This window comes from Calonectris borealis, chromosome 1 (genome assembly GCF_964195595.1).
Source record: "Calonectris borealis chromosome 1, bCalBor7.hap1.2, whole genome shotgun sequence".
Taxonomy (NCBI): domain Eukaryota; kingdom Metazoa; phylum Chordata; class Aves; order Procellariiformes; family Procellariidae; genus Calonectris; species Calonectris borealis.
This window is the reverse complement of record NC_134312.1, coordinates 77,001,925-77,019,555: the sequence shown is the minus strand read 5'-3', so window position 1 is coordinate 77,019,555 and position 17,631 is coordinate 77,001,925. Positions and strand designations below refer to the sequence as shown.

Below are 17,631 nucleotides of genomic sequence, written 5' to 3'. Positions count from 1 at the left end.
CATTCATGTAATTTACGTTAATGCTTTTTTCAAGGATATCTAGAGTGAACACACAATGAATGACCCTTGAGAACCTGCCGCTTTTTCCCCATCCACTGAATAAGAAAATAACTCTAGTGTCTCCAGTAAAAACATATGGTAGATTTTGCTGATCTACTGTATGAAGGAACTATCACAGAAAAATTCTTGAAATGCTTGTGCGTCTTTGTTACGTTGACTTCTATTTAGCCAAAATCCAACAAGAATAGATAAGCAAAATAAAATCTGAGTTTATAAAGGCTGAATATAGTATACTGACCAAAGCAGCACAACAACTAGAGGAAAAAGACTGTTTTGTTTCAAGGCTTGCATTTGAATTATTGTTCTGCACAACAACAGAAAGAAACACTTCTGATTATTTTCACAGAGTGGATCTGTCTCAAAATGTTTATTGTCAGATCACAACAGTCTGTTTTTCTGCTCAACTCTCCCCTTTTCTCTTTCTCTGGAAGTGGCAAGAGAGAATATGCTTTGGACTTCATAAACCTCCCTATCAAAGATTTTATCAAAATCAGGATGTCTCCATAAAATGTGTCAGCATGTGTGATGAAACAGTGTATTTTGATGAACGCAGATTTTGTTAGAAATGTACTCACCACCTGTAATCAATAGTTTCTGCATCATATCTTCTCGAGCAGTAATGCCTGTAGTAACAAATAAGCTGTGACTGAAATCCTCACCCCTACAGGTGAGGCCCATACAAGAAGTATGTAAGAGATTTTAAGTGCCTATTGCATAGAACTCTATGTTGTAGCTGCAAGTGAATAAGATGCTGTGATACTTAAGTTACAGGCGATCCATGTAAGTACAAGGCCAAAACACAATTGGGAAACCTAGTCATTTGGGGCATTTTTCAGGGAAATCACCTCGTATTGATTTTGTTGGCAATTTCAATACAGAAGGCAAGAAGGGAGCAAGTTAGCTCATTCTTGTATACAGGTAAGGATTGAGACATATTGGTGCTGAAAGCATCGGGTATTTAGCAGTATTAAAACCCAACTGTTCCGCTTCTTTAAAAGGATGTCTGTAAGCCACACTTCACAAGTACTTAATTTTCACACTAAAATCCAGATCCAAATCCACTCTTCATTAACTGCCTTCATGTTGAAGTCCCACGACTAGTTGGACCAGACCAGACGGATCAGTTTTGCTACAAAAACAATAGTAGAATTGTCTTCAAATTAGTAATATCGTAGTATTTCTCAGAGGTCTGTGTCACAACAGCCAGCTTGTAGGCATATTCCAGCCAGCTGGGATGGAAGCACAACTAAATCCCAGAGATCCTGGTCCTATAGGTGTCCATAGGAGTTTGACTTTTGTGGGGATAGAACTTGAACTTTGCTTTCGCTCAGGAGCTCTCGCTCATCCTAAGTGCCATGTACCCAAGATGCTGGATGCCCCCAACATTTTCCAGCAAGTATCAGGGTTCTTAAGAGACCCCAACGCCCCCTAGAGCTGTCAAAACTTTCAGGTTTTCAAGCCAGTTGTTTCTGCCTGCTGTTCAGTTCTCAGGGAAGCTAAATTACAAAGTATTGGGATTAGGCAACCTCAGGGAACACCTAGCATCTCAGAGTGCTGGTCTCCCAGGCTGGGGTGGTGTGAAGATATGCATTAATGCCGTAATCTTGAAAAATTTGACATCCTGATTCTCAGGGAGTAAAGTACTCAAGCTAGCAACAACCAAGCCAAACAAATGCCTATCAGAAATCAGAAGAGCAAGTTTTGAAACTACCTTGTATCTGTCAGTAGACTCATTCACAAAGTGCTTTGCTTTACACAAATCACCATTTTCTGGCAGAAGAGCTTCTGACAAGCACTAGTTTTCACAGCTACCTGGAAAGCTGCTGGTGTCAGCTATTCTCACAGACAGGGTGCTGGACTGGTCCCATCCAGTCTGGTAAATCCCATGATCTGCTGTTCCATATCTATAAAATGGAGATATAAAAAACAATGACTTGCTTCATAGATATGGTGCAAAGTTTCATTTTTTCCTACAAAGTGCTTTGAAATTCTCAGATGAAAGACGTGGTGAAAGTACAAAGTATTCTAACAACATCTTAATAGAGCCCTTGCTAAAAGAAAAAACAAACAGAAACATAGGTAGCAAAGAGCTTATTAAGAAAGTAGTTGTATTTACTGGTGTTGTTTTTAGGAAGCAATTACAGGAACAATGCAAAATCAGCAGGTAAGGTTAGAATTTGATCTGCAGCTGTCTCGATGTCAGGTGTTTAAGTTAAAGGAAGCATCGCTAACTACTAGTGGGTTTTATACTTTGTGCAGAAAAGTCGGCTCACTAATACAGATGATCGTTTTCAAACTTCTAGGGCAGTGTTCTCCTGGGCACTATTCTTCAGATGGTTTTAAACCTTGTAGAGTCTGTCCTCTTGGCACATATCAGCCTGAACCGGGAAGGACCCTCTGCTTCCCATGCGGCGGGGGGCTTGTGACCAAGTATGAAGGTGCTGTTTCCTTTCAAGACTGCGAAACCAAAGGTGAATTTAAAATCTTTCCACGATTCATGTTCCTGCTGTTTGCCCTTTTGTTTGTAATCTTCAATGCCAGGGGGCTTCGAAAGGCTCTAAAACAAACATAGTCACTGCATGTAGAAACAGTGTGTGATGAAATTAAATGGTCAGGAAATCTGTAAACTAGAACTGATCTAGAGAGGTTGGGGAGACTGAACAGGCTTTATGGTTTTTCTTTGGAATTTACCACAGGCAGGTACAGAGTCAGCGCTGTAACTGGTAAGTGAATCAGCCCCACTGCATGGCAAGAAGTAAGACAAACTTGCATTAGACAATGCTTTAGCCTTCACGTCCTGTGTATTTTTATTTACCAAATTAGAAAAACTAAACACTCCAGAAATTATATGAAGTTAAGGATTGATTATTAATGGGCTAAGCAGAAACTGTTGCGTGTTCCATAACGTCAACTTCTGGTGCAAATGCTGAAGAAGGAGTCTGCCAAATGCATTTTGATTTAGTTACTGGAATGACATGCTGGCCCTGGCAAACAGACACTGATGGAAACCTCTCTCCTGCCATTGTGAAAGGCATTTTTATTGTTGAGGCAGATATGTATCAGCTTCCATTTATTACAACTCATTGGAAGCCACTGTTTTAAATACAGTGAGAGACATAGGTAGCACGTGTTACTAGTTTGTAAGGGTTTAGCTCTAGTCCTTGGAACATAATTCTAGTTAGAAGGTCCTTTGTAATGGGAAATACAGGGAACTGGTGGGGGTTTTGGCTTTTATGGCCTAATAAGTATATTGCAGAACAGGGATCATGAGGTATGTCCAGGGTAGAGGAAAGTTCTCTCTGCACTGAAGATTGCTACCTTCTGAAAATGATACACCTCCTACCTTACAGTTCATTGTTCTCCTGGACACTACTACAACTCCACAACACACAGATGTATCCGGTGCCCTGTGGGAACGTACCAGCCTGAGTTTGGTCAAAACTACTGCATCACCTGCCCTGGGAACACAAGTACAGATTTTGATGGCTCCACTAATGTTACGCACTGCAAAAGTAAGTTGCATTTGTATTAGTTGTGAGATGAAGTGTATCTTCGGATCTGAACTGCAACTTGAAGGTTCCATCTGTCAGGCTAGACTTGGATTCTGTATTTCCTAGTTAGCATATAACTACTGCCAGAGGGAATAGTAAAAATTGGGAAAACACCGAGAAAAAAACCTGGAAAAGTACCACTTGGTGCATATGATTGTTTTAGCTTTAATGTAATTTGGCAGAGTGCCAGCTGTAAGTTAAAACTACAGAGCTTTTGGTTTCCCAGATCCTGTAAGTTGTCTTGCAGTGAAGGATATTCCTCCGTGTCTCTGTAGAGCACAGTATCTTTTATCAGAGTAATCGCCATTTTATAATCATTATAAAATAGTAGGAGATACGGTCACGCATACTGCAATTGCCAGGTAATCGCTCATGACAGTGAAATCTTCTCATAGGCTTTTTTGCAGTATTCAGCCTCCTATCTTCAATTACCATTTTAAATATCCCCAAGGATTCCAGTGCAATTTTATTTGCTCTTTTGTGAACAACTGATTCTTTTAGCCAAGCAGTTTTTTTCATCTCTACCATGCTAATTTAAGAGAACGTCTCTATAATAATTAATGTCATCTAAACTAACTATTCGTGTGCAAGTCTATCGTAATTTTTTATTCTGATTATGTGCCATGTGTCTTTGAAGCCCTTCATCACTTCTGATGTAATTTGAGTAAATTAGATATTTGTAAGGAATTTGAAGAAGTTTAATGATTTTCCTATAAAATAAAACCGTCCTTGTCACTTCAGTGTCTTAGATACTCCCTGTTTTCAAGCCAATTTCTGACCTTGCATAATCTTTGAGGCTTGGATTAAGCAAAATATTTAAACATATACCTAGTTCTATGTGGGTGAGTAGGCCTGGAGAGATCAAGCTTAAGTAACTTTCTGAATCAGGCTTCTGTGGCAGATTCAATAGGCGTTTTGAAAACTCAGAAAGTAAAACTGATCCGTCAATGGAGATTCTTTATTAACTGGTTTAATCTAAGATAAAGCAAGGCACCTTGTGTACCTAGCTCAGTTAGTAGACATGGGAGCTGTCCTTGGACTAGGAGGGTACTTAGCAACAACTGAAAACATCAATGTGTTATCAACATTCTCCTCATACTAAATCCAAAACACAGCACTAGGAAGAAATTTAACCCTATCCCAGCTGAAACCAAGACAATCTGTAATCAAGATAAGGTTGGCTATTAGGATCATCACACGCATTCAGCTAAATCAGGTTAAAAAACAAGTGAAGTTAAACCAGAGTACCTTCTGCATGTCAGCATGGTCTCAGTGGTAACCACTGTGTGAGTACCTCCGCAATGGGATCATGTTTACTTAGCTGTGTTCGTTTCTTAATCAAATGTTAAAGCAGCCTGAATGACGCGTTGAATCAGTTTATACGCCGGAGATTAAGGTTTTGCAAATCAGTTGGAGCAGCCCTGCAGATCAAGTATTCCTTTAAAGGCTTTCCATGCTAAACAAAGAGGCAGCTGGAGAATGTATGCATTTCTAAAGCCACAAGGAGGAGTTTAGACTTGCTCTTGACAGAACTAGAAAAACACCTCAAATTAGCTAATCAGCTAACACAAATGCTAATTTATGTTTCTCCACAGACCAGCACTGTGGAGGAGAACTTGGGGATTATACTGGCTACATTGAATCGCCCAACTATCCTGGAGACTACCCAGCTAATGTTGAATGCATTTGGAATATAAATCCACCCCCAAAGAGGAGAATACTCATTGTCGTACCTGAGATATTTCTCCCAATTGAAGATGAATGCGGTGATGTTTTAGTAATGAGAAAAAGTGGTAAGTTGCCAGGCATGGGTTATATAAATATTTATTGCAAACTGACTGAGTGGAAAGTTCATATTGAAGGGACGACTGTCTTCATCTAGCCAGAGTTTCTAAAAGGATTGTTGAATGAGCTGGCACAGCAAGTTAAAACAGAACACTGTACCAATAACAATTAACAGAGTGATATTAATTATTCAGGTGTCTTGGCTGAATCACTAAGCAGTTAATGGGCTTCTGTCTCGCCCAATTATCTCATGGGATAAATCGTTGCCACTCTAGATGTCAACAAAGCTTTGCTAGGTTATATTGGGAGAGCTACCTCCTGTCATCTGTACAAATTGTGCTCTCACTTATCCTTTGCAAGTATATATACGCTGCAATTATTGCTAAATCTGGGCAGTGACAGAGGTTGGTACACCTGACACCCTCAAGAAATCCAAAGTTTTCCCAATTTTATGTGGAGTGGGGGGTGCATTGTGTCTTTGATTATGAAGTTAATTTAACAACTTCGGAAGTTAAGACACCAATGAGATGCACTCCTTCAGTCCTGTGTAGGCATCCAGTTTCTGGTAATCTGTTGCTAAATCTCCAAGAAGCACCAAACCGGAAAGGCAATTGTTTATATGGAGCTTTGTTTAAAACGCCATATTTTACATGCTAAAACAGTGTATTTTATTTGCCAAAACCAATTTTCACAACTTTTTATCCTTGAGGACTTGTGTTGACATCTCTATATATCAGAAGAAGAAACCTGCTCACTACAGATGGAAGGAAATTATATGTGTACAGATCAGTTTTTTAAAAGCAAAGCACTTACTGTAGCAAAACAAATGAGTTGTCCTTCTAATCCCAAACTGTAGTTCCAACAGTGAGTAAAGCCAGGCACATCAGGGAAAGGTTTGGCTTTCACTTCATGTCGTGATTTAACCTGGCAGGCAGCCAAACACCACACAGCCACTCGCTCACTCCCCTCCCGCCCCCCGGCAGTGGGACAGCAGAGAATCGGAAGGGCAAGAGTGAGAAAACTCATGGGTTGAGATAAAGACAGTCTAATAGAACAGAAAAGGAAGGGAAAATAATAATAATAATAATAATGATGATGATGATGATGATGATGATGATGATAGAATATACAAAATGAGTGATGCACAATGCAGTTGCTCACCACCTGTGCTGACCGATAACCAAGTAGCGATCGCTACTTCATGGACACGCCTACCATTCATATACTGAGCATGACGCCACATGGTATGGAATACCCTGTTGGCCAGCTGTCCTGGCTATGCTCCCTCCCAGCCTCTTGTGCACTTGGCAGAGCATGGAAGCTGAAAGTCCTTGACCATAGGGTACTTAGCAACAACTAAAAACATCAGTGTGTTATCAACATTCTTCTCATACTAAATCCAAAAGACAGCACTAGGAGCAAATTTAACTCTATCCCAGCCGAAACCAGGACACTTCAGTACCAATAACAGTACCAAAACAACAACAACACTGGAAAATGAGGGCAGTTTTTCAGAGCTGTGATTTGTGATCACTGTATGTTTGGCATCAAAAGAGCAGATCTTCCAAATATTTATCATAGTTCATGTACGATCAGCTGCTAACGCTACTGTGGAAAAACTGATGGCAGTTCCAGACTTACAGTTAGATCCACTCTTTTGCCCTTCAAGAATCCAAATCCCATTCAATTCAAAAGGTGTCTTTTTGCTAACTTCGGTGAAAGTTGGATCAGTCCTAGCAAGTTCAGATTTTAGGTTACACTTGTTATTTTCCCTAATTATCCTGTGGCTATGGAGTGGGTTTTTGAACTAGGTAAGAAGCTTTTTTCTCCTTTTGTTTGAAATTCATCTCAACTTAGAGGAGCCTCATGATACGTTCATAATGATTTGAAGACATCCTGCACCCTCCATCTGTTATTTATCTTCGGGGCAAATGGGGGAGTTTCTGGTTCCCAGCTATTAGCTCTGTTTCAGTATAGATAAATGACATTTTCTTTTCAAACCTACAACCAGGTGTTTTGCATTGGGAGGTGCTGGTCCTTTATGATCCCAGTAAGAAAGGCACTGAGACTCTGAGAGGTATCATTTAAAATGCTATTTATTAGAACTATCATTATAAGGAGAGAATAGTATATGTAATCTTACATCCCAATGGACGGTGGGAACAGTAGGTGGTGTAGCATCAAAGGGGCCTCTGATCCACAAGCAGCATGCTGGGCAGACCCTGTCCACAGAAGAAATTTTGCCCTTTCAGTCATTCAAGCTATTATAGGATTTTCTTACAAGGAAACAACACTATTTATCATTTCTACTGTCAAACAGAAACAATGTTCTCATGAGCACTTCTTGCTGCACTTCTAGATAAAGGCAAGGCCACGCAGTAGCATAATCACCGGTACCGAGTGGGAGCTGCTTGCAAGTTCCTCTCGTTACAAGGAGCTGGCTGAGGTTATCCTGCACAGCACAGGCCTGGCCATAGCCAGGTTGACTGTTCTGTGGATCATTAACTCTTCGCGTGCGATGGTCTTTTGGTCAGAATCACTACACCAGGCTATTACAATTCTGATAAGTGGTTTATTGCTATCAGACGAACTCGCCAAACCGGGCATGGAAGGAGCTGGTTACCACATCTGCCTGGGGTGCAGCTGACTGTTCTTATCTATCTGGGCCCAGCATACGGGAACCCTGGAACTCAATGCTAGAGTAATAAGTAATGTTGATAGTAATTTTATAAACGTCAGAAATTATCTCGGGCACCTTGCTGTCTACTTAATCTTCCCATTACCTTTGTGGAAAAACTTCCTTCTCCTTATAGACAGATAAAGACTACATCCCTTCTATCACAAAAAGCTGCTGCTCTCAGGAATACGTCAGCTGAGAAGTGTCTTGTCCATTTGACATTTCTGACCTCTAGACCAGGAAGGGTGCAAAAAGTTATTTTATAAAGAACATGTCTTTATTTAACTTTCTTTCTAGCTTCTCCTACTTCAATTACTACATATGAAACCTGTCAGACTTACGAGAGACCTATTGCATTTACCTCAAGATCGAGGAAGCTCTGGATTCAGTTCAAGTCAAATGAAGGAAACAGCGGCAAAGGATTTCAGGTCCCCTATGTGACTTACGACGGTGAGAATGGGATTGTTCTCCATCTTTGTGTTATATCTGAATTCCAGAAATTGTCCTTTAGAATCTCTCTTATGCTGATGACAGGGAGAGAAGAATGAGGAAAAACTTGATGTAACTCATTTTTAGTCCAGTGAATTACTTTAAAACCAGTTATAAAGACTTCGAAATAATACCTAATTTTATTTTTATTATTTTTTCTAATACTTTAAGGATGGACAGCAGGTTACACAGAATTCTTTAAACTTAATCCTTATCCCACTGAATTCAACGAGACTCCTTTTAATCGGCATTTATCGTATGCATAATGAGAATACCATTAATTGCTATGCATTTTAGGAAGTCCCTTCATCAAGTCCTACTGGTAACCCACACAATTTTGAAAATTATAAATTAATAAAATCACAAGTCCAACAGAGAAAAACAATGATGCAAAAAGAAATATCCTTGCAGTAACCACTTTCGTAAATCCACATTTTAAAACAGTCTGGCTTGTCATATAAATTATGCATTAAAGTGTATATTTTGGACTTTGGGGTGATTTCTCTTTTAACGAAACAGAGACTTTTCTGTGATATCTTTGGCAGCTGTTAGTCCATCTCTTTTCCAAACAGCTGTGCAATTTTGTGAATGATGAAAAAATCTGTATTAAGCTGGTCATTCAGGAATCAAAATGAGAGCTGTTCTCAGGGCAGAAGATAAGGATCTGTTCCTGACTGTGCTGCTGACTTCACATATAACCTTTGATAGTTATTTCATATCCCTGCTCCTGTTTCTTCACCTCTAGAATGCAGATAATAAAGCATTATTATCTGGAGGGAGTAGTTTTCTGGGGCTAAGTTGTTACTTATATGGATAATTCAAAATTACTGTTCTAAAGCAGTACAGAATTTTAATGTGAGCAGATTAAACTACAGCAGCTTGAGAGATATTAACAGGATACTAAATGTCTCAGCTCTGTCTTGAAGAGAAGGTCTAGCTAATGTCTGGCCATTATCCTCCCAAAGGATGTCACAGTCACTCAACTGATCTTTATTTTGCAGAGGATTACCAACAACTAATAGAAGACATCGTTCGAGATGGGCGATTATATGCATCAGAAAATCATCAAGAAATTCTAAAGGTAAGAAAATTCTGCTTTATCTGAGGCTAACCAAGAATTCCTTTTACTAAATATTTTCCCAAGATAGTTCTCATTGCCTTGATAGGGTCATAATATTTAAACCTCAGGAGTGACCCCAAATTAAATTCTCTGTCTTCTGAGGTTTATGCTGGTATTTGGAGCAGCACAAAATCAGTAGCTCAGCTGGGCTGAGCATGTGGGTACGTCCTTTGCTGAATCAGGAACTAAATGAAATGTATGCTAACATGATTGTGTGTTAGAAAAATTAGTCAACCAAGAATGAAGAACCTATTGTTTGAAGAGCCTTCTTCAGCCTCACTCTGGCATGTGTTTAAATGAGTCATTAAGTTAGAATTTCCTGTGCATTAAAAAAATGCATTTACCTAAATCACTATCCTGCCTCAACAAGACATAACCATAATGTAGCATTGTAAGCTGTCCATGAAATGGTTTTCTAAAGGCACAAGCAACACATTGGAGAGAATTGTGGAGGAAGGCTGCTGGGCTGCCATCTATAACAACTAACTAATTAAAACTGAAAAAAGGCTGTTCAGAAGGCAAAATTCAGCCGTGTAAAAGGAACCGATTAACAGCCAGCTCCCCTGGCTAGCCCTGCCCTAGCCCTGCCAGTATTCTCTCTCTAGAAGCTTTGAGGTCGCTGAGGTCCCAACTGCAGCGTATACGGTCAGGCACAGGCTCAGCTGAGGCTCTGAATCGAGGCTTTACCAAGGTACAGGAGAAGGTCCTTAAAGCGCTCAGCATCACTGAAGACCAGGCTTCTCTCTTGTTCGCCGAGGGAAGGCCGTGGACAACAGCATGAAACAGGCTGGAAGGGCAGTCAAAGGCAGCTTGCAACGCTCATGCCTAACTTCTGCAGCTGGTTTGTGGTTAACCCAGCTGTTACCCTCTCAGTTCAGGACCTTCCAGGAATGCTAATTGCAAAAAAACATCTGGCACAGTAGAAAGATTCATTAGTATAAAACTCCACAGCAACACGGAGTAGTTTCTTTACACTGCTTTACCCAGAATCAAGTTTTGCAAAAAAACCTGATTGTTGTTCATTCATTTTGAAAGCTGTGCAGACACTAAATCCAAACCCTATTTTTATCTAATATATATGTTGTCTCCCATAGGACAAGAAACTGATTAAAGCTCTCTTTGATGTACTGGCACACCCACAAAACTATTTCAAGTACACAGCACAAGAGTCAAAAGAGATGTTTCCAAGATCATTTATAAAGCTACTGCGATCAAAAGTTTCCAGATTTCTACGACCATACAAATAGTCTAGTGGTATTCAATTTTTGGTTACTTTGCATTCCTGTCAAATATCGTCTCTCCTCCATAGTAGAAACATTTGCTAATTTGAAGGCTCTTTTTTGCAGTCTTTGTTTTCAATTGTATATTGAAGAATACCTATAATGTTTTATAATTGTTAAAAGCCAATGTTCTGAATGGGATTTTTACTACAAAAAAAATTGTGCATCCCTGAGTGCATCTAGTTGAAGATCCAAATTCGTGTCTGCACTAGTGTATCTTCACTTTCCATTTGAAATTACATTATGTAGAAAATATTCTTTCTAGCTTTTTATTTTTCATCAACAATAACTTTTATCAAAGCAAAGAAGGAATCTATTCAAATCTGATTAAACTACCTGCAGATAAGTTCTGTTGTAGAAAGAAGTATGTAGTATAAATAATATTTGGATTTTGAATTGCACTTGAAGTTTATATTTGAATCTTTAGAAGAAAACAAAACAATCTAAATTTTGTTATTTCTCATTTGTGGCTTAGTGGAACCTCTGTCCAAGTAGAAATCAAAAGGGAAAAAAAAGAAGAAAGAAAGAAAAAAGAAGAAACAGATGTATAATTTTGTTTTATTAATTACATAAGATTGAATCCCATGCCCTAATGTCCTAACGTTTTTATCTGTCCTCTTCTAAACTTCTTCAGAGGTTTGCCACTGTCAATTACTTCATTGAAACAGATTTAGCTCTGGATTTTCGTACACCAGTTGGTCCCTTTGAAGGCATTTACAATAGGATAGGTGAGAAATGAGCAACAACAACAGTAGTAGTCTTGTTTTTCTTTCCATTAATAGAGCATCTAATTAAGTACAATATATAAATATATAAATATATACTTCTATTTGTGGGCACATTAGTAATGTTATCTTCAGTTACTGTAAATATTATTCATGCTTAAATCTTTACTCCCACACACCCTATTTACTCATATCTATTTGTAACTTTGTTTAGATGATTAAATGACTTCTCCAAGTGCTTGTCACTTCCGTTAACACCAAACTGAAGCCTTTTGGAGTTTTATAATACTGGATAATGGTTTACTCTGGGACAATCTTTTTCAACATACATTATTCCAGGAAAAATAACATCAGTTAAGATGCAACTGCTGCCCAGTGAAGGGTCAGCTATTGCCTCGTCCGTGGGCACCCCTCACATGCAGACCAACAGAGTTACCCCTGAGGACGACACACGTGAGAGGAGCTCACTAGGGAGGAATTCTTGTTGGATCTGTCATCTCTAAAACACTGGGAACACACCTGTATCACAGGCCCAGACTCTAAGCGGGGCGAGGGGGTGAACAGGACAGAGTTTTGCAGATGAGTTGGAGGGCAGCCCTTCAGAGACCCAGCGCTCCCTTTTATCACGAATTTGCACCGCAGTGCCCATCAGCCACGGGGACTGTACGGTCTGCAAGAGAGCATTAGCCTCGTGGTCAGGCCTTCCTCAGGAGTGACAGGTACTGGTGGGTTACAATGATGATAAATCCTGAGTTTCCTGCTGTTTCCTGGAGCGAATTTCAATGAGAGAGTAGCTGTTTTTATTAGTATTTCAGCCTCTTTACTTCTAAGTCCCTTCCTCTTGTATATCATTTTCCCTTTTGTTCCTACAAGTTTATTACAAGGAGAAATCAACTATCACGCCAACATACTTTCAGAAAAAGACTAACATACAGTTTTGCTTCACTGCATTTTTTTTGCATATCTACCCTGTAGTTTAGCGTACCCTTGGATGTTCTCAAAGACATATATTAAGGGTGGTTATGGTTAACTTCTTACACTTTCTTTTGTCTTTGAGCAAGTAATGTTTAAATTTACAAAGTTGTTTTCTGTTGGCTACAAGCGGTTGAATATTCCATTTCTAAGAGACACCTTAAGCATTCTGTTGATTTTTTCTACTTGGCCATCTTGCAGTTTGCTTGCCTTCTTTCCTTTTCTGTCGAAGAGCATAATTTTTTTCTTTCTATGCCTGAACAGTTTTAACTTAGGGTCTAACAGCTCATTTTTTTCACTGATGGATCGTAGGTCTTTGACGAGCTTTCTCTTTAATATATATATATTTATATATTAACCCTCATTTCAAAATGTAACATCTCCATAAAAGATCTTTTTTAAAGGCTGTTAAACCTAACTACTTGTGAGGATGTTGAAATTACTAAATATCCATTATGGGTTACTAACGGTGGACATTCAAAGGAGAACATCTCATCAGTCCTAGATTCAGTGCATGCCTGGAACGAAAAAGAAGTTACATGTATTTTCTCCCTTAACAGGAATTATTTGTAGAAAAAACCTAAATCTTAAAAAAGCAAAAATCTTTTTAGGTAATCAATTATGTGTAAGTGTATAGCTAAAAAACTACTTCAGCCAAACAGTGTTTCAAAGCCTGATAGGTTATTCAGAATTATTAGAATGGGTCAGGATTGCAGCCATCCTACTGAAAGATATGAAGGAAAAGAAATGAAAGATACGGAGAAAAACAACTTCCTCATTTGCTGAATGATTTGCAGCGATCTTTAGTATTTCAAACTTCAGTAAGCAAACTTTGGAACCTGATGCTGTGCAGTGAGTTTAGTAAAATCCTTGCTAAAATTTTTGTTTAACAACCACACGTTCGGACATAATACCACTGTATGACACTAGTGCCAAGCAGGACAAACTTCCTCTCTGGAACAGGGCTGAAAGTAATTGCCTTACAAGTCCAGAAACCACTGCCAGCCCCATAACAATGTTTTCCAGGTTCTTAGCTACACGGGGAATCCAGTGCCAGATAGCGACTATGAGAGGGACGTGTCCCAGTTGTGGCCGCTGTTAGTGGGACCTTGGTAGAGCTGTGAGAGGTGAATACAGGAGGGACTAGCCGCACTTAGTTCTGGTACAGCTCTGCCTGACTGACTGACAACTACATTAGACAAAACCAGGGTTTTGCCTAATTCATCCTGACAGACAACCTGGGAGTGTGTGTTAGCTCATATCCCCGGAGCCGTGTCAGGGCATGGACTCCACAGTCAGGACAGGAGGCTCGGGGACTTCTGTAGCAAATGCAGACTTTGTGTTGCTGAAAGCGGTGAAAGAAAGAGAACAATTTGGCCTTCAAAAGTATACAGTGAAATGCTTCTGAATATATAGGGGTTTCATATGTGAGATATTTAGGAAATGAGTTGGGTTTGAATGTTTGCAGCTCTGCATAGAAATGCCCTTGGATGTGCAAATTTCTAATGAAATAAGTAATGACAAGTGGTATATAGGACTGAACTGATTTCAGCTGATTTGTACAACACAGAATTTTTACATCAGCTCTAAAAGTTAAAAATGCTTTGACTTTCACACTAGATTTATAGTTACAGAAACTGGCCGTCACCAAATAGAAGGTGAGCTCAGCTCTTCATTTGTTAATATAGGTGTAGGATGTCTTCATTGTCAGAAGTCAGAGAACATATTGATACCATACAATAACAGTACAACAAGGAATGTCGTCTTCTATGGAGAAGACCTAGACACATTTGGGAATCAAAAACCATACAAGGAGAAATATGGCCGCCTTCAAGAAAACCAGCTTCATGAAATTAATTAATACATCGCAGAATATAAAATTTAGCTTTTACCCTAAACATGAAATATTGCATTTAAACATATTCAACAAACACAGCCCTGTATCTGTTCTTACAGAATTACACGTTGTATGCAGGATGGGTGCAACAACGTGTTTATGTGTTATTACAGGAAGGCTGAAGAAGCATCCATTTGCGATTGCCCAATTCCACGTCACAAACTGAGCTTTTTTGTTTTCAATTTGCAAATGCCTGTATGCTTAAAAGCTGCACCTGTAGCACTTACCATTTTAAGCCTCTCCTCCTGCTTTAAATACTGCACTTATTTTTAGTGAGGTGGTGGTGAATCATCCCTGCCTGCATACCATCACCACCTGCATACCTGCTGCAGTCCAGGAGACTGCAACAATCAGAAGTTGCTAATCAAGCTCTAAGTTGTGCCATAAAAGCGCTCGTTAGTGATTGCTGTGGGCAAGGTGCCTGTGTGTGTCATTTGCGTACAGGAAGCATCGGGATTCGGTGTTCAATAGATTGCCACCTGCATCTTGCCTGCAGTAGCAAGATTTATTCTGCCTGAAGATGTAGCTCACCAAAACTGAACTTAAAGCTGCTGAAGTCTTCTTTCAGCCCATTTTCTTGCCCTGCCTTCCTTCCTCCATCATACATTAGATTTTTACCTAACGACCAACTTTTCAAAAGAAATTTATTTCCTCATTGTGCCTCTCCTATAGAATAAAGTTAAATCACAGTGTGTTATAACTACTGAAGATTTAGATTGATCTTTCCTACACGTTAGCTTTCCTACACATACTAGGGTAAGCTTACTTAAAAGTAAGTAAGTTTATTTAAAACTAGCTTACCTAGTAAGCTAGGTTTAGTTTAGTTTAAGTTTAGTTTAGTTTTAGACTAGCTGAAATAAATACAGGCTTGGTCACAGAGTTTTCAGAGAGTCCGCATTCTGAGTTGTCAGCGGGTTTTGAAAGAGCACAGCTCACCTGTAGTCCTCTGTCTGTAAGCAGAACGCAAGGACGATGCCACATGAACGAGAAACACGCTTACGTGCATTAAACATTCAAAGAGGAAAGTCAAACCCCACCCCGTGCCCCGTTGTAAGCGTGACCAACAGACTCGCATTTCTCAGGTCAGTCTTCTCTATGAACAACCTGGTTTTAATCTTGTGGATAACAAGTGACAAACATCAGGAGCAAAAGTAGTGGTGTGATTCTTATACAGGAACTGCTGACGGGTCTTTGCCAGCAAAACCTAACTGCTCTGTGCCAGTTCCCATGTCTGGACTCTAAACACCTTTGAGTGCTCTTAAAAAAGAAGCTGGAGTGAAATCTTCAACAACTGAATCCATGGCAAACTTCTCAGCCACCTCAGGGGTCTGGATTTTCCCTTTTCTAATGATGGGAATGAGCAACACACACAGTTACTTGTACCTGTGCCATGAGTTCAAGTAGTTGCATTTTTTTCATAGTTTAAAACCACTGATTGACAGGAATGGTAGTAACTGGAGAAGTTCTGTAGACTCTCAATACTTTGAGACTTTAATGAAATAGTTGTCTAGGATGAGAGACTGTTGTAAGCACTTGGAGGAAAAAAAAAAGACTTTTGTCTCCCATAAGAATTTATGGAAGAAGGGAAATTTCTGTAAGGTAGTATGAACTTATTCCTCAGTGTGAGACTTGGATTCAGAGAGGTGTCTCATGTTTTATTGTAACATTTTTCATCTGAATAGAAACAGACTGGGAAATAAACTCTTAATGACAAAAAACTGTTATCTAAGTATCTGAATATATACAATTCCAGTTTGTTATTTCATTTATTTATTCTGTTTCATCACTAAGCTTTTAATCTATAAAATTAATATGTAATATACAAGAGTAAAATGTACAGAAGTACCTTTAGATGTAATAATTTAAACCACCTGTAATCAGAAAGCGGAGATAACAAGTTTAAAGATATACAAACAATTGCTATTCAATTTTAGCTGAGTTTCTCAATATCTAGAAAAAGAAGTGGCTTTGCTTAATTAAACTTTATTTTAATGATTGTGAAAATATCTTTTTTTAGAGTTTGCCTTTGTTACTTTTTTAATTAAAATTATTTTGTAAATATTGTTTTCTATGTTTTATACCTTAGAAAGGCCATTAATTTGCATTGACAGCAGCAGATACTCAACACGATGATAAAAAAGGTACTGTAGGAGACGGGTGGATGTGGTCAGTAGTCAGATTCATCCTTCCAGATTACTGCTCCTCTATTTCTGCAGTCTCACTGGCATCATAGGAAGAGTTTTCTGGGGCAATTTAACCTGCTCATTTTCATAGAATTGACTCTCAAGTGTCATTCCGAAGAGCTTACCATTTTCATAACATATAAAGAATATGTATATTAAGGTTAGTGCTAGTTCTTCTTCCATTGTTAGATTAAGAAACATCACAAAACTCGGAAATAAAAGGGTATTCAAAAGATTATGCCCAAATATAGTATAAAGACAAGGAAAGGTATGGTATCTCTGTGCTCCTAGGTAGCAGTGGAAGTGATAAAACCTTGTATGGGATCGGATCATGGAGCGTTTTTTAGGCAAAACTGCCGCTGAGGTCAGTGGTAGTTTCACCTGCATAAAGTTCACTATGATTGTCTCCATCATCTGTTAAGCAGGAATTTCTGGTAGACTAGATTTCGGGGGAAAATACCTGGAGTGTAATACTGGTTTCTGTACCAATTTGCTCTATCTAAATCACTGGGCAAGAGTGACATTTTGAACTAAACCCTTGTAGATGCTGCTGGGACTTCTAAGCTTTATTACCAATGTAAATTATGTACAAACAGCTACTTCCATATGAAATGTACCATGGTAGTTTAGAGCAAAGATAGTGAATAACTGTACAAAATTTGATACTTAGAAAATAAAATACAGTGGTCTAAGCTTTACCAATATTTTAACAATACTGTCAGATTTGTAGTAGAAAATGTTGTTGTAAATGTACCTTATAAGAAAATACATTTCCTTTTGCCTCTGTATATTAATAGCTTTGATTTCTATGTCAAAGCTCAAAATGAAGCACGTAATAAAACTTTTGTTAAAATCACTTTCATAATAAACGTAAAATGGAGTGGATACCCCT

General features: G+C 38.9%; 1 protein-coding gene across 1 annotated transcript in view; it reads left to right on the top strand.

Moving 5' to 3' along the window:
• Positions 1-11,502, top strand: part of SCUBE1 (signal peptide, CUB domain and EGF like domain containing 1) — a 212,842-nt gene extending 201,340 nt beyond the window's left edge. Inside the window, exons 17-22 of the mRNA XM_075161699.1 lie at positions 2,364-2,531; positions 3,411-3,572; positions 5,207-5,404; positions 8,371-8,523; positions 9,564-9,643; positions 10,777-11,502. Of these exons, the coding sequence (XP_075017800.1) occupies positions 2,364-2,531; positions 3,411-3,572; positions 5,207-5,404; positions 8,371-8,523; positions 9,564-9,643; positions 10,777-10,929 (914 nt within the window). The 3' untranslated portion in view covers positions 10,930-11,502. The remainder of the gene's footprint in view (positions 1-2,363; positions 2,532-3,410; positions 3,573-5,206; positions 5,405-8,370; positions 8,524-9,563; positions 9,644-10,776) is intronic.
• Positions 11,503-17,631: the final 6,129 nt, after the last annotated feature.